At 36.3% G+C, this 20,446-nt stretch overlaps 1 protein-coding gene across 1 annotated transcript in view; it reads left to right on the forward strand.

The window, feature by feature from the left end:
• The window catches only part of DCDC2C (doublecortin domain containing 2C), a 192,784-nt gene extending 175,602 nt beyond the window's left edge, over positions 1-17,182 (forward strand). The window contains exons 12-14 of the mRNA XM_077153093.1: positions 7,727-7,771; positions 14,188-14,735; positions 16,848-17,182. Of these exons, the coding sequence (XP_077009208.1) occupies positions 7,727-7,771; positions 14,188-14,531 (389 nt within the window). The 3' untranslated portion in view covers positions 14,532-14,735; positions 16,848-17,182. The remainder of the gene's footprint in view (positions 1-7,726; positions 7,772-14,187; positions 14,736-16,847) is intronic.
• The last annotated feature ends 3,264 nt before the right edge of the window (positions 17,183-20,446 follow it).

Consider the following 20,446-nt stretch of genomic DNA (forward strand, 5'->3'; position numbering starts at 1 on the left):
AAGCATTCATAGACTGTGCCCTCAATTTCCCCTTATGGAGATCTTTCAATTTCCTGCTTTATCTCTATTTTTGATTTGCTTTCAGTTTTAATCATATCTGAATATTTGAGCTTCTAGCTGGTGAAGAGAAGTAATTCTGAACTGGATAGAGGCTCTAATCCCACTAATATTAATATATTGTGTGACTGTGTAGATCACTTATTTGAGGCCTTATTTGGGTCTCATGTAAAGCAAAAGGTAAGGACAAGATAATTTGTTTTTATCCATTTTAAAGAAAATATCAGATATCTTTACAGTGGAAAAAGTAGACAGACACTTATTTCACCAGATAGTTGAGATTAATATTACCAGTAAAGTAATGTTGAAATCGTGTATCTTTTGGTATGATGTAATGAGAAAGGCATTTCATTTGTATAGTATTATCCACATCTCCAGTCCATCTCATGGAAAAATATGAGCTGCATCCAAGTTAAGGAATATTTTACAAATTATCTGACTGTACTCTTCAAAAGTGTCAAGGTCGTGAAAAATAAGGAAAGATTGAGAAACGGTCACAGTTTGGAGGAAACTAAGAAGCATGATGACTAAATGCAATGTCCTATCCCAGATTAGATTGTGGATTAGAAAAAGGACATTAGTGAAATAAACTGGTGAAATTCAAATGTCTGTAGTTAATAGTGGATAATGTTAATTCCTTAGTGTTGATAACTATATCATCTGTAAGATGATAAAATCAGGGGAAGCTGGGTGATGGGTATGCAGGGACCCTCTGGACTATCTTTTCGATTTTTCTGTAAATCTAAAATTTTTCAAAATGAAAAGTAAAAAGCGCTAGAACTCCTTGAAGAACCCCAGTCTATGAAGAAAAAAAAACAGAAATAAAGAAATAAAGAATTGTTTGACTGAAGGAGATATGGGAAGGGTAAAGTCCACGAATTAAAACCTCCCCTCCTCACTGGCTTTCTATCAATGGCTTTCCGAGAAGCTAGAGAAACATTAGGGCTCCATGGAACACAGTGCAAACACAACTGTGTTGGCCCATCTCTTAAGGGCTTTTTGGTTTCTAAAAGAGTGTGGTTCCAGGTTTGCTTAGGAGCAATATTAGAGCAATAACATAACTCAATCAAGTCACATTTTGGTGATAGATCAAACAAAGAGCTGAGAATTGAATATTGGATTTGATATTATGGATTTGACCCAACCTTAATAATAGATTGTCCATATAGAAAAATGGATGTGAAGCCTTGGAAGAATTGGTCAAACAATGGAAGGAGTAGAAATGAAGACATGAAGCATAGGCAGCTCTTTCTAGGAGTTATGCTGTAAAGATAACATAAAGTGGGGCATTAGCTAGAGATGAATGTATGGCCAAGATCAAGTTCTTTTCTAAGGTAGCAGATATCACAACATGTTTGCTCTTTTCAAGTGAAATACAAATGGATAATGCAGAAGGAAGAGAGGTGATAATTGCTGAATAAATGTGATCAAATAGATGAGAGATGTGAAGTGATGCACACTTGTAAGAATTAGCCTTATTTAGAAAAGGACAGTTCATTCAGAATTATAGACACAATATATGGCTAGATTGAGAAATGCATTTTGGGAAGATGTGGTTTTTCTGATTGCCCTTATTTTCACTGTGCAATGAGAAGCAAGGTCATCAGCTGTGGTTTGCAGTTGGGAATTGGAGTTTTGAAGAGAAAACATGAGATAGTTGCTTAGGAAGGGGAAATACTGAATGGACTAGGGAATTGTAATAAAATTATGTTGTTTCAAGAAAGGATCAGTTGAGGTTAGTGATCATAACTCAAAGGAGTGAGTACAATGGCATATTTTATATATCTAAGCTGGATAAAGAAGGAAGTGTACACAAGGTAGATGAGGGACCGTAAAATGGTGCTAGGGTCAAAGGATTGAAAGTGTTGGTGAGGTTGAAGAATTATAAGAATTAGAGCATTAAAAAGGCAAATGTTATAATGCCTCATTATTATGAACTAACTATAATGTGAAAACTCTGAAAATTGAACTTGAAAGCATAGATTATCAGGAGAAGCCCTGTTGTAAAGGGTCCTATAGATTGTAAGCTCTTACAACAAGTCATGTCCATTTAAGAGTTTTAACTATTGTTTCCAAATTCTGAGATTCTGAGCTCTTTGTGTATAACATGGTCATTCCATGGAACTTTAGGTATTTGTGTGACACCTGAGATACAAAGCTGGAGTTCTGCAGCTATGGAAGTCAGCATTACCTCATACAGCAACTATTAAAAACACTGAAAAAGTGATCAGACATCAAATAGAGATATGAAAGAAGCTGATCTGGTTAGGGCTAAGGTAAATCAGACCAAAGGGTAAAAGATTATATTGATTGTATTTTAAAACTTCAACCTCTATTTGCGACCAAAGGTAGGCATGTTTATTTGGTGCAAAATTTGTATTTTTGGTAGCACACTATCTAATTTAATGTGTATGATTAGCTTATTTGAACACCATATTACATGGAACCATGAATAGGGCATGAGATCGTGTTGATTTGTATAGATTGGTGGAATGCCCTCATATATCTTAGAGAAATCTGGGAAGAAAATTGAAAAAGTATTTACGAAGTCCTCTTAAGGGACTGGGGAAAATGTGAAAATATTAAATTTCCCCATGTGGGGAAGACCTTATATTCTCACAAGCATTGGGGACTGCCAATTTGAGGGGAGAGGCCCTCGATCTTGGGGATTGCCCTTATGAAAATTACTCCTGCAAAGGAGAAGCTATGCTTACTTATGATTATGCCTAAATGTCACCCCCAGAGAACCTCTTTTGTGGCTCAGATGTGGCCTCCCTCTCTAAGCCAACTTTGCAGGTGAATTCACTGCCTTCACCCATACATGGAACATGACTCCTAGGGGTGTAAATATCACTGGAAATGTGGAAAATAACTCTCGGTGATGAGCCTGGTCCTGGCATCATGGGAATAAGAAGACTTCTTACCGAAAAGGGCAATATAAATGAAACAAAATAAAGTTTCAGTGGCTCGGAAATTTCAAATGAGTCAAGAGGTTTTTCTGGAGGTTATTCTTATGCAGTGTATAGATATCCCTTTTCAGTTTTTGATGTATTGAAATAGCTGAAGGGAACTACCTGAAACTGTTGAACTGCGGTTCAAGACCCTTGATTCTTAAAGAAGATTGAATAACTATAGAGCTTTTCAGGTGTGACTGTGTGTTCTAGTTTGCTAGCTGCCGGAATGCAACACACCAGAGATGGATTGGCTTTTAATAAAAGGGGATTTATTTTGTTGGTTCTTCAGAGGAAAGGCAGCTAACTTTCCACTGAGGTTCTTTCTTATGTGGAAGGCACAGGATGGTCTCTGCTGGTCTTCTCTCCAGGCCCCTGGGTTCCAACAACTTTCCCCGGGGTGACTTCTTTCTGCATCTCCAAGGGCCTGGGCTGAGCTGCAAGTGCTGAGATGAGGAATGCCGAGCTGCTTAAGCTGTGCTACGTTGCAATCTCTCATTTAAGCACCAGCCAATTAAGTCAAACATCACTTATTGCAGCAGACATGCCTCCTAGCTGACTGCAGATGTAATTGGCAACAGATGAGGTTCACGTACTGCTGGCTTATGTCCACAGCAACAAGACTAGGTATGCTCACCTGGCCAAGTTGACAACTGAATCTAACTAACACACTGTGTGATTGTGAAAACCTTATGAGTGACACTTCCTTTATCCAGTCAGTGTATGGACAGATGAGTAAGATAAAAAAAGATAAAAAAATAAATAAACAGTAGGGGGCTAGGGGATTATGGGATGTTTTAGGTGTTATTTTTTACTTTTATTTTTATTCTATTTTTATTGTTTTTGAGGTAATAAAAATGTTTAAAAATTGATTGTAATGATGAACGCCCAGCTTTATAATGATACTGTGAACCACTGATGGTACACATTGGATAATTATATCTCAATAAAAAAATTATTGCAGAAAAAAAAGAAGTGGAGCATTAGAAAGAGAGAGCAGTAAAGGTTGGAGAGTGAAATTGGGATTTTTGAGGGGTGAATCTAGGTTATAATCAAGGGAATAGGGCAGAGAGTGAGATCATTGGATGTGAGATGAGGTCAAGGAACTGAGAAGCCACAATGAGAAGGATTGTTTTAAGTGACTATTGAGATCCCCCCAAATTGTGACAAGAGTCATGTTGGGCGCAGTGGAGGAGAGAAGGAAGGAGGGAGGGAGAGGATGAGATAGAGAATGATGTGCTAAGATGTTTAATGAATGAAGGGCGTATCATGAAATTCTCCAGAAAAATACTCCAAGAAACAGTAATGGAGATATAGACATGTACTTCAAAGAGGCTAAAGAGTTTTATGAGGGAGGAAGGGATAAATGTCTAGAAATGGCAATGAGGAGTGAGGAGGATGCCTGCCCATCTCCATACCCAATAATATAAACGTGGGGGAAGAAAAGACACCTATTAAGAGGGTTACTGGGGAAGCAGTGTCCTCGAGAGAGTATGACTTGCTGTATCTTTTCTCTCAGACATTTTGGACCAGCAGTCTGCACCTAAAAGTTTATCCTAAGGCTATAAAGTCAGAGAAGTCCTCATTCTGTATTGCTGAACATCACTTAGTTTACAACTTATAATCATAAGTCCTGGCTTTATGGTTTAGTCTTATTTCTTTGTACTTTGCTCTGCTTTCAAATTTTCTATGATGAGCTTGTTTGAAATCAGAAAAATCAGAATGTTATTTTTAGAAGAAAAAGTATATATATTGGCCATATACAAAAATTAACTTAAAATGGATCAAAGACATTAATAAAGGAATCTTGTGTTAAGCAATGGTTTCTTAGACTTCACACCCAAAGCAGAAGCAAAAAAAAAGGAAAAAAAACTTTTAAAAATGTTTGTGCATCAAAGGACTTTATTATGAAACTAAAAATACAATCTGTTCAATGGGAGAAAGTATTTGGAAACCACATATCCAGTAAGCATTTAATATCCAGGATATATAAAGAAATCCTACAACTTAACAAGAAAAAGACAAATAGCCCATTTTAAAAATGGGCAAAAACCTTGAATAGACATTTTTCCAAGGAGGATATATAAATGGCCAAAATGCACATGAAGAGATGCTCAACATCATTAGCTATTAGGGAAATGCAAATCCAAATTACAATGAGATCCATTTCACACCTGTTAGGATGACTTCTATTACAAAAACAAAACAAAACAGAAAATTACAGGTGTTGGAGAGGATGTGGAGAAATGGGAACACTCATTCATTGCTGGTAGGAATGTAAAGTGGTGCAGCAGCCGTGGAACAGTTTGGTGGTTCCTTAGAAATTTAGGTCTATAATTACTGTGTGACCTTGGCAATCTCACTTCTAGGTATATACCCCAAAGATTTGAAAGCAGGGTCTAGAACAGATATTTGCATGCCAATGTTCATTCTGGCATTATTCATAATTGCCAAAACATTATTGCAAACCAAGTATCTATCATTGTAAATGGATAAATGTGGTCTGTACATGCAATGGAATATTATTTGGCCATACAAAGGAGTGAAGTCCTGATACATGTGACGATGTGGATGAACCTTTAATTAAGCCAGACACAAAAGGATAAATATTCTGTGAAATCACTGATAAGAAATAATTAAAACAAGCAAACTCAGAGTCAGAAACTAGAATACAGGTTACCAGGGGCCAGGCTAGAGGTCCCTACTCTAATGGGGAGTTAATGCTTAAATTTTACAGAGTTTCTATTTGGGCCGATTGCAAAGTTTTGATAATGGAAGGTGTCATGGCAGCACAACATTGTGAATGTAATTAACAGCATTGAATTACATTTGGGAATGTGGTTTAAAAGAAAATTTAAGTTGTATATATGTTACCAGAATAAAAATTTAAAATATACATATGACAGTTCAACACAAACAGTGAACCCTATTGTAAATGATGGACTATAGTTAATGATACAATTATAAGAATTTTCATTCAGGAATTGTGACAAATGGACACAGTAATGCAATATATTAATAATAGGGTGGCATATGGGAACTCCGTATTTTATGCATGACTTTTCTGTAAACCCACAGCTCCTCTAATAAAAAACAATCTATATTGAGTTCAGGAGAGCTCATTTAATTAACCTGTTTTTCCAGGAGCCAGAAAGTGGAAGAAATCCAATAAATCCCTATCAGAGATTTTGTGAATTTGAATTACTTTCTGATTTAACTTGTGGCTTTTTGTCATGGCTTTGTAAATGTCTTTGTTGATTTATTTAAAAATATTCTAGACTATAGAGAAGTCAGTTGCTAGGTTAATAGTTACAAAAATTAAATGGTCTCCAACTTTGGGTTTCTAACTTTTCACAAATGAATTATATCTTAAATTGATACATGGAATTTTTTCCATGGATATTTTCATAACATCTTAATTCATAACTAGCAGCTGCTCTATGTTCTGGCAGTCCTGAAAATAAATGAAAATAAATACTAGATTTTAATCCAAGTGTTGAACACAATACTTACATGATGTTCAAATCACATTATACTTTAAAATGTACAATTGATGGAATTCTTTGCTGACAAAAATAGTGTTTTTTCTGACCTCATCCAGCTGTTACTGGTAAGACTCATTCTTGGTGGCCTCTGACCTCACATGATTATAATCAAAACCAGCCTTGTCTTAAAATGCTTAATTCTTGTTTTTATCTTTGCTCCAATTTTCAGATTCCTCCAGCTGCTGCTGCTGGCAATTCAGTCTTTCCATTCAACTCTTCTAACTGCTTCTTGAATTTCTTCCTTCAGTGGCTGTCAGTTCCCCCAGCTGCTCTTGTACATCTTTTACATCTCACTTGCCAAAATGTCAAGCTTTCTCCACAGCTTCAGTCTAGTTATTTGACTCCTGAGTTCAATTTGAGTGAAATGCTTATTAGCAAAAATATTTCTACGTTAATTATGCCAACGAAAATCCTGACATGCGGATAGACTTAAGAGCATATATCTGTAGTAGAGCAAATACTTGAAAGTCATGTTTGTGAGTGGCAGAAACTTGCATAAACTTTTCAAAATGCTTGAAATCAAAGCAGGATTGTCAGATAAGATGTTAAATGGGGCAGATCTGTAGAAAATTTTATTGCATTTATTTATATTCTGCTTGTATCTGTGTGTTTCATCTCTAAAGTTTTGATATGTTATACATTTGTAGTTTTAGTCTTTTTCATTTTAGAGTGAATATTCGAACTTTATTGCTATTTGTTTGTAGGGTTTTTGAAAAAGCAGCTGCTATGTAAACTGAGCTGCTTGGCATTTTTTTCATTGTTTATAGGGTACATCTAACACCTGCATTTTAAAGTTTAGCAACCTAACTGGAGAGACCCTGTTACCTATTAAATCTTGTATGAAGCAAAGGAAATGCCTCCATATGCCATTTATTTCCCACTATGAAATTACATGAGGAAGGAGTTATTTTTTAAAAAGCTCATTTTGAGGAAGAAAAATAATAAGATCAAAATTCTTCTTGTTGCCTTGTAATCTCAGACTATGATTTGCAGAATGTTGGCGTAACCTTCTGCATGGCTGTATTTTTACTGACATTGGCCCTAAATTCTCTCTAAAGTAATCAATGTTAGTAATTCCAGTAATTCTTTTTGCCATAGATCTTATATAAAATCCTCATGGTATGTAAGCCCTTTGGTCAGCTTGTTAATGTCTGCATTTTTTTTTGTTAACAGTTCACAAGAACCTCAGCCAGGATAAAAAGATGGTTCCGTTTACTGGTAAGAGAATGTATTATTATCCATTGCCATTTCTGGGGGGTTCTTACATATGATATAGTGCAAATGACTGCCATGTGCTCTATTTCTGTCTATTTTTTAGTTATCCCATTAGGAAATTCTAAACAATGAGAATCACTTTCCTCACTGCCCTTAAACTGAGTGTCTACTATTCTTTTCATTTTAAGGCAATCATCCATCCATATTCTTGAACAACCTTCACTTTCTCAGCTATGCATTTACTCCTGTAAGCCATCTTTTGCATAGTACAATTTTTAGATCAGTTGACCAATGAAGGTTCTGACTTAACATATGATGGCACTATAAGTCAACAAACAGTCCAGTTTAGGCAGACTTCATTGTTCATTTATGCAATTATTTTAATATTTCACATTTGCCTTTATAATAGTCTGTAAAAAAGAAAAAGGAGTGGAGAAGAGAAAAATAAAGCTGCTGAAACCTGTGTAAGAGATTTCTGACAAATCAAGAAATCTGTATGTGTACTGCAAGTTATGAATCTTTAGCCACATTTAGATACCCGTTAGATTATGGATTTGATTCTGAAAGAAAACAATAGAGAACATGTAGACAATACTGGAAATATCTCACTGAGGATTGCACATACAAGGCCAAGTGAACTCAGGGATTTTCTAAAGTGATTCTATATTTATATCATGTATTATTTTACTGTATTAGTCATATATGTACATATTTTTAATTATGTGCATTTTATAATATTATTAAGAGTGTTTCATATATGAATTAGGGACCACTGGTTCATTCAATAAAAAATAAATGATTTAGTACTTTGTTCCTTCTTTTATCAAATATTTTCTGAGTATCTTCCATGTGCCAGACTGAGCTGAGCGCTGCAAAAACAAAGATGAGTAAAACATAATCCCTGCTCTCAAGTTCCTTCCAGTCTAGTGGATACAGACTTGAAACAGAGACGTACTATAGGGGGAATATGCAGGAAGATGCTCACCTAGCAAGTGAGTAGGTGAGCCATCATGTAAGCCTTCCTGGGAGATTTGCAAATGCTAATTTCAGTCCTCTATAGCACTTACTGCCTCTGCTTTTCATGTGGCATATAATTGTATATTACCTTATGCCAAGTTTATTTTTTAACTTACCCTACCTTTGTTTTGCTAGTTAGGCTATATAATATAATATAATATAATATAATATAATATAATATAATATAATATAATATAATATAATATAATATAATATAATAAATATAATATAATATAATAAATATAATACAATACAATACAATACAATACAATACAATACAATATAATATAATATAATATAATATAATATAATATAATATAATTGTTCTAGTTTGCTAGCTGCTGGAATGCAATATACCAGAAACAGAATGGCTTTTAACAAGGGGAATTTAATGAGTTGCTAGTTTACAGTTCTAAGGCCGAGAATTAAAACAAGTCTATAGAAAAGTCCAATCAAAGGCATCCAGCGAAAGATACCTTGGTTCAAGAAGGCCGATGAAGTTCAGGGTTTCTCTCTCATCTGGAAAGGCACATGGCGAACACAGTCAGGGCTTCTCTCTCAGCTGGAAGGGCACATGGCAAATATGGCATCATCTGCTAGCTTACTCTCCTGGCTTCTGGTTTCATGAAGCTCCCCGGGAGGCATTTTCCTTCTTCATCTCCAATGGACTCTCCACTTCATGGTGCTGCAGCATTCTCTGCCCTCTCTGAGTCTCTCTGAATCTCCAAAATGTTCCTCTTTTATAGGACTTCAGAAACTAATCAAGACCCACTCAAATGGGTGGAGACATGTCATCCCCTAATCCAGTTTAACAACCATTCTTAACTAAATCACATCAACCAGGGAGATGATCTCATTACAGTTTCAAATATACAGTATTGAATAGGGATTATTCTACCTTTAAGAAATGAGATTTATATTAAAACATGGCTTTTCTTAGGGGGCATACTTCCTTTCAAACCAGCACATTCCACCCTCTGGCCCCTAAAAAAGACATGTTTATCCCATATACAAAATACATTAATTTCATAACAATATCAGAAACCTTAAACCTTTCAATAGCAATACAAATGAAGTACAAAATTGAAGACAGTATAAAATCTCATCAAGTCAGTTACAGGCATGGTCCGTCCTAAGGCAAAATTCTCTCCATTTGCTCTGGACCTTTGAAAACTCATAACAAATTATTTGCTGCCAACATACAAAGAAGGAACATTCACAGGATACATAGACACATTTGCATAGGGAGGAAGGAACACAGGGGTCACTGGACCCATACAGTTTCGAAAACCTGCAGGGCAAAGTCCATTAGATTTCAAAGTCTGAGAGTCATTTATCCTCAGGGCTTTAGAAAGTGGCAGTCCCACCCTTTCCAAATGCCTATGCCTGCCTCTCTCTGAATGCAACCTTGGGGGATATTGGGGAGACCACCTTTCTCTCGGCTCCACCCTCTCCAAGCATTGGGGCCACACCCGGGCTCTCTGCCATCTCCGGGGCACACGCTCAACCCCTCCATGTGGTGGCAGCCAGGCTCTCCCCAAACCCCAAGGAACGTGCTTCACTCTCTCCAAGGCCTGAGGCGGCATGACTCTCCCACTGCAACGAGGTGGAAGGCCCATTCTCTGCCTTTGGGGCAAACTCACCCTCTCCATGGGCTTGGGTGGGTCCACTCTCCTGGCCCGAGGCTTCCTGACTTCAGACCTCAGCCTCCACGGTTTTGCCTCTGAAGTTATTTTTCCTCCAATTTGTCCCTTCTCTGAACCCCTCAGTCCAGACTGGCAGGGGCTCTGTTTATACAGGTCCCACAGCACTCTCGTTGGCTTTCTATGCAGTAGCCCTGGATCATGCCCATTAGATATAAGGAGTTTCCACAAATCTTTCCTGGATAACGCCATGTCCGATCCTGACTTTCTCTGAAATGGCTGACTGGTTCCACATTTGGTGAAATCCACACTATACTCTGTAGTCTCCCTTTCTGTAGGCCCAGAATTTTCCGGGACCTCAATTTCTGGTTTCTTTTTACTCAAGAGTTCAGTTTTCAGCTTATCTCTTTCCTGTCGCATTTCACTATAAGCTGCGAGGAGAAACCAGACTGCACTTTCAACATTTAATTTGGAGATCTCTTCTGCTAAATATCCAAGTTCATGGCTTTTAAAATCTGCCTTCCAGCCAATACCATTAGTCAACTTTGCCAGATTATCTGCCATTTTAAAACAAGGATCACCTTCCTTCCAGTTTTCAATAACACGTGCCTCATATCTTTCTAAGGCCTCATCAGAGGTATCTTTAGAGTCCACATTTCTACCAACAGTCTCTCCAAAGCATTCTAGGCCTTCTCTATCAAGCTTCTCACAAGCTTCTCTATCAAGATTCTTCCAGAATCTTCCCCTTATCCATTTAAAAAGCCACTCCAACATGCTTGGTATTTGCAAACCACAGCAGCAGCACCCCACTCTCCGGTACCAAAATCTGTTCTAGTTTGCTAGCTGCCGGAATGCAATATACCAGAAACGGAACGGCTTTTAACAAGGGGAATTTAATGAGTTGCTAGTTTACAGTTCTAAGGCCGAGAATTAAAACAAGTCTATAGAAAAGTCCAATCAAAGGCATCCAGGGAAAGATACCTTGGTTCAAGAAGGCCGATGAAGTTCAGGGTTTCTCTCTCATCTGGAAAGGCACATGGCGAACGCAGTCAGGGCTTCTCTCTCGGCTGGAAGGGCACATGGCAGACACGGCGTCATCTGCTAGCTTACTCTCCTGGCTTCTGGTTTCATAAAGCTCCCCGGGAGGCATTTCCCTTCTTCATCTCCAAAGGTCGCTGGCTGGTGGACTCTCTGCTTCGTGGTGCTGCAGCATTCTCTGCTCTCTCCGAGTCTCTCATTCTCCAAAATGTTTCCTCTTTATAGGACTCCAATAAACCAATCAAGACCCACTCAAATGGGTGGAGACATTTCATCCCCTAATCCAGTTTAACAACCATTCTTAACTAAATCACATCAACCAGGGAGATGATCTCATTACAGTTTCAAATATACAGTATTGAATAGGGATGATTCTACCTTTATGAAATGGGATTTATATTAAAGCATGGCTTTTCTTAGGGGGCATACTTCCTTTCAAACCAGCACAATAATATAATATAATATAATATAATATAATATAATATAATATAATATAATATAATATAATACAACGTAACGTAACGTAACATAACGTAACATAATATAATAATACTCATGTGGTTATCATGAGTATTAAATTATATATGTACTGGTGTTTAGAGTTCATGGTGTGTTTACTACTGTTTCTGGAGATCCATATTATTATTCCTAATTTTCAAGAAGAAAGTAATTGAAACACAGAAAGAGAAGATGATTTGTCTGAGATTAGTTTGCAAGTAGGTAGAGGTACCAGGGATAACATTTAATTCATTCAGTTATTCTTTCAAAAAAATCATATGGGACTGCCAACTCTGTGCCATGTACTTTATTGAATTTGAAAGAATACATATAAAAAACACTTAGCTTACTATTCTCAAAAAGTCCATGTCTTTTGGGGTTGGGACATAGAAGTATAAACATGAAAGCTTGATAAACGTAACAAGTGCTAAAACTGAAGAGAAAATGATTGGTGCCTAAGAGTGGGGCTGCAGGAATTTATAGAAAGTGTTACAAAGAACATTGCTAAAAAGAAGCATGAAAGGTTTGTGGGAATTTACCAGGTAGACAGTAAAGAGGAGTCTCTGGGCAAAGAGATCAGCATGTGCAAATATGTGGAGGAATGAAACATAGTGAATTTGGGGAGATGCAGAAAGTTTGGTGCAGTTGGAACAAAAGGTGAAGTTGGAATATTGTGACATGAACATAGCAGTATAGGCAATGTTCATCTCTTAAAGGTCCTTTTTATCAGTTATGGTAGGTGAGGCTAAGCCGTAGGAAAAAATCAACCTCTAAATCTCAATGGCTCTACAAAAGAAATGTTCATTTCTCGATTACACAAATCTTTTGGTGGCTTTTCGGAAACACTCCTCCAAGTGGTGACTCAGGTATACTTGATCTTTGATGTCACCACCTTTAACACATGGTCTCTGACTTTGCTACAGAGGGGAAGTGAGAGACAAGAGAAAATTATGTCAGATAAGTTAACCATCTTGGCCCAAAAGTGATACCTCAGTTTTGCTCACATTTCTATGGTCAAGACTAGTCATTCTTGACCCCATAGAGGCAAGGTGGCTGGGAAACGTAGTTTTTGGCAACTCTACACTATGGAAGGGGAGCACCCATTTTGTTGTTCAGTTAGCCATCTCTCTCATGCCTTGTTTGCCATTCTAAGGCTTTTGATCTTTTTTCCTGTGGCCAGCGTGATAGCAGGGAGGTGAGGTGATCAAATTCATGTTTTCTAAAAGTCACTCTGGTAGCACTGGGAGAAGGGCAAGGTATGAGAGCACTATGTACTACTCACAGCAGAGTCTGGCATTTAGATAGTGAAGGCCTGGATCAAGTCCATGGGGCTAGATAGGAAGTAAGAGATTACTGGGAGTACATGAAAGTGACCAAAATTGGCCACAAAAATGGACACAAGAGGCAAGGATCAAATTGGAATCAATGCTTCCAATTGTGGGTGGAATGCGGGTTGCTGGTTTATATCCGAAAACAAGAGGAAGGACAGGGTTTGGGTTTGAGTAAGATGTATGTTAAAAGGCGTAGGTTTAATTCCCTGACTTCTCTCAAGTTCTGTGAGGCTTTTAGGTTTTCATATTTTATTTTGAATAGTTTTGTTTTCAGTTTTTAGGAGCATCCTTTTGATTTTCTGAGCCAAATGGCATTTAGCACTGTAGGAATAGGTAGTGTTGGCACATGTAAATATGGTTTGGCCATTGAAAGATTATTAAGTGCACAGTAATCCTTCTGAATGGTATAGGTTATTTTTCAAGGGTTGGTGTCTATATTTGAGAACACCGGATCTGGGTTCTTTATACTCTGATTTCTTTTTTTCACTTTTTACTAAATGTATCTTCCCTTTTACAGTGACTCAGAAAAAGCAAGAGCCCTTCCTATGGCTTTTCAATTTTTAAACAATTAATGGATTATATTTCCTTAATTAATATTTGGTAACATACTGTTTATTCTTGCTTCTATTAAGTTTCTTTGACACTATCCCATTCCCTTTATTTTATGATTCTTTTAGACCATATTTCTAAATGAAAACAAAAAGTGATAATGTATGTAAAAGCACATTGTAACTATAATACACTGTGTGAAAATTATTACTTCTACTGTCACTGTCATTACCAAATTCATGATATACCAGCAACATTTGTCATTTTATGGTTTATTTCACTTGGTTTAGATGACTGCTATGTTTATTGGTGATTTTGTTTTATTTTGTTTACTGGAAAGAAGAAAAAGAACCATCTGATATTCTAGAGGAAAAAGAAACCCCAGTAAAAAGAAAATCATCATTTGGAGAACAAGAACGATCACCCCTGGGACAACAAGAACAAATATCTGAGGCACAAGAATCTCCTGAGCAGTCACCGGTTGCACAACCATCCCAGGAAGAAATATCTGAGACACAAGAACCCCTTGAACAGTCACCCTTGGGACAACAAGAACAAATACCTGAGACACAAGAATCTCCTGAGCAGTCACCCCTGGGACAACCACCCCAGGAACAAATACCTGAGGCACAAGGATCTCCTGCGAAGTCACCTGTGGGACAACCATCTCAAGAAAAAAATACCTGAGACAAAAAAGACAAAGAACCCTTGAAAAGTCAACCCTGGGACAACGACCCCCAAACAGATGTCCAAGGGACAACAAACCCAAGAACAACTACCATGAAGCCAAAACATCAATGACTTTGTAAAGAAAAAGAGTCAGAAGCTGAAAAGGACCATAAGGCAAATGAAAAACAAAATTAGACATTCTTTTCACATTATGCTGAAGAGGTAGGCCAGTAGTAGAACAGTAAAATGTTGAATTTAATATTTTGGTGACCAGACTTAAAGTTTCTAGAAAGTGATTAGGACTAAATTCATCTGGGATTTCTTTCACTGTTCCCTGAATGTAAGGCTGTAAGGGGAGAAGTGTGGTTAGTGAGTTTTGGTGTATAGTTGCCACGTGGCCTGGATCGTCCCTACCTCTTAAACCATCAACTAATGCCCAGTATTCTAGAGTGACTCAGCCACCCTGCAAATGATTCATATTTACATGGTTATCTATAATTTCTTCTTCTTTAAAAGCAAATTAAGGCATCTTAGAATAATTATACATATTACATATGCACACATATTACACACATATATAAATGATTTATATGTCAGAAATGGACAATAAAACCCATGGAATAGTATCTTTTTTAGTGCTTAAGAGAAAGGACTCTGAAGTCAAACCACACAGGTCTGGCTTCCCCGGTCACTAAGTGTGTGAAATTGGCCTATGATTATTGGCCTAATCATAATAAAGTCTTGTAGGTTGGTGAGATATTTTAAAAGACAATACTATAAATCACTTATACCATTGCTGACACATGGAGAGCAATAGAAAAATGTTATTTTCATTATTTTAATTTGGTGGTTGTCTTTTTTGTTATTGTATAAGGAGGACAAGCATATTATTCTACCTAGAGCTGCTGCTGAGATGATCATGGCATTTGACTCTTTGGGTTAATTCTGAGCTTCCTGCCAGAACAGAAATAGAATCATTACAGATTTTAGGATTGTCAAAGTCTACTGAAAGATGAGATCAATTCTTCACCATCTGTTAATTAGTTATACCGTGTTGCATATGGAAGGAGGAAGAAATGCTGTTCTTTTACCATATTGATAGTTTCTGATTTATTGTTAGGCTTGAGATGGAATTTGTTATACTTTAAGGAGTAAATTCATATCCAAGTGACCTTTGTCTCATCTTTCTTTAGTTAATTAATAAGCTTCTGGTAGCGAGTCTGTCTGTTTTGGTTTGGTCCCATGCTTAGGGTGTATTTTGGTGCTTGAAATAGATGTTTAGAATTGCATTGAATTGCCCATTCCTTCTTGTCTGTGATTCTGTTCCATGATCCTAGTGCCCATGGGTTAGACTGGCCGTGGAAAGAGAATGGATAAGGGGAAAGGGAACCAGCATTCTTGTTCAGAATTCACTGTGTTGTCTTGAGCAATTTACTCAGCCTCTCTGAACATTAGATTCCTCTTCCGTAAAATGAGAATAATAGAATCCTAGATGGTTAGAGTTGGAAATCGTGGGGGTCACAGCAGACTTTGTACTGAGAGATGAACTATAGGAGTTATGCAGCTTGCATAAAGTCAGGTATGACTTGTAGCTTGTGGGTAGCAGGGATGGAACTTGAATTGAGGTTTTCTTTTCTTTCTCCCTTTAAGAAAAAATTCCAGGTTTACTACAATATGCAGATAACCTTAGAATTTGATTATTGTGAAAATCAAATGAAGTAAAAATTGAAACTCTCTGAAATTCAGAGTACCATACAGGTGTAAGACAGACTCATTTTATTTTAATGGATACCTAAATACTGTTTCATTCTAGTTTTAAAATGGGCTGGGTGCCAGGGGCGTGGATTAAATAACCTCTCACGATCGTTATTCAGAATTATGACTGAACTACAAAATGCAGATTCGAACACTGGCACATTGTTTTAGCATATTTAAAATCAGGAGGGTGGAGCTAGAGAGAGGAAGAGATGGAGAAAGGGGCAGAAGGGACAGCAAATGGTAATTTTAGACAAACTGAAATGAAATGACCACTAATACTTCATGAACAAAAACTAATTTCAAAGCAAATTTTCCAGGTTGTTTTTTACATCAGTCCCCTGGCTGGCAGTGTACTCTCGTCTGGAAAAATTATGAGCTATCGCTTAATTGCTATGGATTTTAGATTTTTGACAGGCTGCAAAGCTGCTGCCCATCCTGCTCCCCTTCTAGGATAAAAGCAAGAATCCAAACCATCACAGAAATAACAGCTCTTGTTAGAACAGAGAGTAAAAGGTGGCTAGATCACTTACAAGCAGCTTTGAGAAGTTTTTTAAACTTGCATTCTGTGTCTTTCAGATGATCTAGGAGTGGAAACCAGTAAATAAAAAAAAAAGCCATCTTTATATCTACTTGAAGTCAACTTTTCTTCAATCACAGTGCTTCCTTCTCATATATGGACATTTTAACTGCAAGAAAATTGTATCTGGGGTGAAACTAAAGCCCCAAGCAGTACTTTTTTTCAAAAGCTGAAGATATGGATTTTCAGATTGAATTCCATAGTGCTCTGATTCCCTTTCTTGGCGATATTTCTTTTTAGCAAACATTTAAAAGAATGAAATGTGGTTCTCTTTATAATTAAACCTCACAAAGATCTTTCAGGAAACCAGATGTTTTATTAAATAACCTGTGTACAATCCCTCCCTTCTTTTTTTACTCAGAATTTGTATTGGAAGGTATTCTTTCTTTTTTTTTTTTTTGTACAACTTGAAAGTCTCACAAAAAGATATCTAGAGGCTTTGAAGTTTAAAGTATGAAAACAATTTACTTTCTAAATGATTAATTCAAAATTTGAAAAAGAACAGGGTGAGCTTGCAAAAGGATTTTACTCATTTCTTATTTATTTGAAGGCAGGCGTATTGCTCATACAATTTCATTGGACTAGATATATCCCATGCTAAGCACACAGGACAATGGTTTTCTTTAGCAAAGACTTTAATTTCATCAAATAATATGGACCTTTAAATGGTTCTGTTCATCTTTAGACATCTGAAGAATATTGGGATTCTTTTTCTAGACACATATAGCTTTTATCTCTTGCTTTAATTTTTTTCATTCTACTCATATTAAATAAGCTGTAGGCTGTTTACTTTTACGTGTTAGTAAAAAAAAAAGCAAGTCATATGCTATCAAGAAAGTTAAATTTTCATGAGAGAGACTTGAATGTCTTTTTTTGCAAGATACTGAACATTGCCATGTTAAAAACCTATATATGTACTTACTGCTAAATTTTTGTTAAAATAGTTATAACTATTGGCAATAGGCTTAAAATATTCAACTTCTTATGTAATTTGTTGCTTAAAAATATTTAAATGTTGGTCTACATTTAAAATTCATTTTTTAAAAACTCTGAACATCAGTTTTCTAGGTTGTTCTTAAACTCTTATTGCCTTGTGAAAATAGCCAGGTTTTATTTGTTGTTTGGACTCAGTTCCAAATCTTTAAAGAATTTTAATAACTTATCCCATGCTCATACATTCTAAATCAAAACTAGTATTTTTTTTTATGTTGGATTTAAACTTTTTACCCCATGTAATTTTCTCTGATGGGCTTGCTCAGGGTGTCTGTGTTAATTCCTAAACTTCAGTCAGTAATGCCACAGCTCCAGCACATGTCGACATTTCTGTTTTAAGCACACCTAAGTGGCTGAAGGTCTCAAATACTTGAAAACATTTGAAAGCGTTCAAGTGTGTTTTCGTAACTTCGAAATGTCTTACAATCATTTTGTTTTTCCTATAATAGGACATTACTGTGCCACTGTGTTGTGTGGGTTTGTGTAGAAGAGATCGTTAAAAGACAAAGTACTTGTTTTATTTTCTTTGCTAAAGCAAAAAAGTGTAGTAGACTTGGGTCCAATTTTGTGTATTCTTTTTCTAATATTGCTAAGAGATGCACTAACGAAAACAACAGAGAATTAGTTTTCTTTTGAGTTTAAAAAGTTCTCTTGGAAACATTAGCATATATATATATGTTATATATATATATTTAAAAAAAGTTTCTAGCCTGTCATTTTCTTCAATTTAATGAATGCCTCTGTCTACTGCATGGGCCTGAAACTGTCATTGAAGCTGATCTCAACAAAACCATTGCACAAATTCCATGCTGGGCCTAGGAGATGGTGAGTAATAAACCAACATTTATCTTTGGGTTTATGTTTCAGTAGGCATTAGGAATACTTAGTACATTTTTTTCTTTGAGTCATTTTCTTTTCTTCCAGAGGCCTTTTCTTTTTCATGGAAGGGCAATTTAAAATACATGAAACCTTATCGCCACATTGAAACTCCTTATTCATGAGCATCAGAAAAGTTTCCTATTAGAGAATTCAGCCATCATTTTTCCAGGGAGGTTTTATCTGGAATATGTGACCCTCCTCCTTTAGATAGTTTAGAATGTTCTATTAGGGACATTTGATTGGGTTTATCTGTTAAGTGGTTAGGAATATAATAAAATGTAAAACTATGTTGATAAAAATGAAACTTTTTCATAATTATCTGATGAATAATTGCTATACTTTAGACCCATCAATAGTTATATACATGAAATATAATTGCATCTTTAAGAATTGGTTTGATGACTAAATTAATTAGAAAAGGTTGCTGAAACTCATATAAAGACTGCTTTTTTATCCTTTTATTTTTACGTCCAGAGGAATGAGAAGTTTTGTTTTTACTCTGTCTCCTTTTTTAAAATATGTGAATTGAATGTTAATTGGTGTGTCCTATGTTGTGCCCTGTAGAGTACTGTTGTGTATCTTTTAAAAACAGAGAAACAGAGAAATGATGAGCATAACATACAAGACTTAAAGAATTTATGTTCTAGTAGGAGAGACAGATAAAGTAGCTAAGCCTTATGAAACTGAACTTCTATCTGGAATACATTGTACTTTTGGGGCATGTATATTTATGTCTTTGATAAGATTTGGCCAATTTTCAGCCATTATTTCCTCAAATGTTTTTTCTGCCCTTTTCCCTTTTTCCCTCATTCTGGGAAACCCATGTCACTTATGTTTGTACACTTTATGCTGTCATTCAAATCCCAGAGAAACTTGCTTAATTATTTCCATTCTTTTCTCTGTCTGTTCTTCTGTTTGTAAAATTCAATTGTCCTGTCTTTTAGTTTGCTGATTCTTTCTTCTGCCAGTTCAAATCTGCCGTTGTGAATGTTTGGAGATAGCCCCCTTCATGGGTCCCTGTGAATTTTTAATCTCCATCATTGTGACTTTCATTCCCATGATTTCTGTTATTTCCTTTTTGTATGTTCAAATTCTTTATGCTCACCCATTGTCTTTTGAATATCATTATCTTTTTAGCTATGGTTTCTATCTTTTCCTTGAATTGATTTAGGAGATTTGTTTGAATATCACTTATTAATTGTTTCAAATTCTGTCTCTGAAGTTTTAATTCATTCTTTTGGCTGTTTCTTAGAGTGGCTTACAATTTTTTGCTGATGTCTGGGCATCTAATTATCTTGATATGTGTACTCTGAAGGTCAGTTTCTCTCTCTTGCTTACAGTTTTATTGCTTATTGGCTTTGTGTTAAGGTTCTTCTTTGACACTTGGTTCAACTTATTCTAGATGTTTAGAATTGCCTGTGTTTAAATGACCAGGTTTTTCAACTCTTCATTTGCTAATTGCTCTGGATATGTGGAACAGTTTTTAGGATTGCATTGTCTGTGCATTTGTTTTACTTCTAGGAGAGAGCTTCCCTTCTTGTATTCTTTTTATGGTAATCTCAATCTGTCCTGATGTTTTGCTTTTGCCACTATAGTTTTTTTTTTTTCTTTAATACTGCTTTGTCTCTAGCTGCTTTTGCCTGGAGGGAAAATTTTTGGAGGGAGGTCACCCCAGAGAGAACTTTCCCATGCCAGTATTTTCCATCCAGAATAGAGCCAGGAACCC

Source organism: Tamandua tetradactyla, chromosome 3 (genome assembly GCF_023851605.1).
Source record: "Tamandua tetradactyla isolate mTamTet1 chromosome 3, mTamTet1.pri, whole genome shotgun sequence".
NCBI lineage: Eukaryota > Metazoa > Chordata > Mammalia > Pilosa > Myrmecophagidae > Tamandua > Tamandua tetradactyla.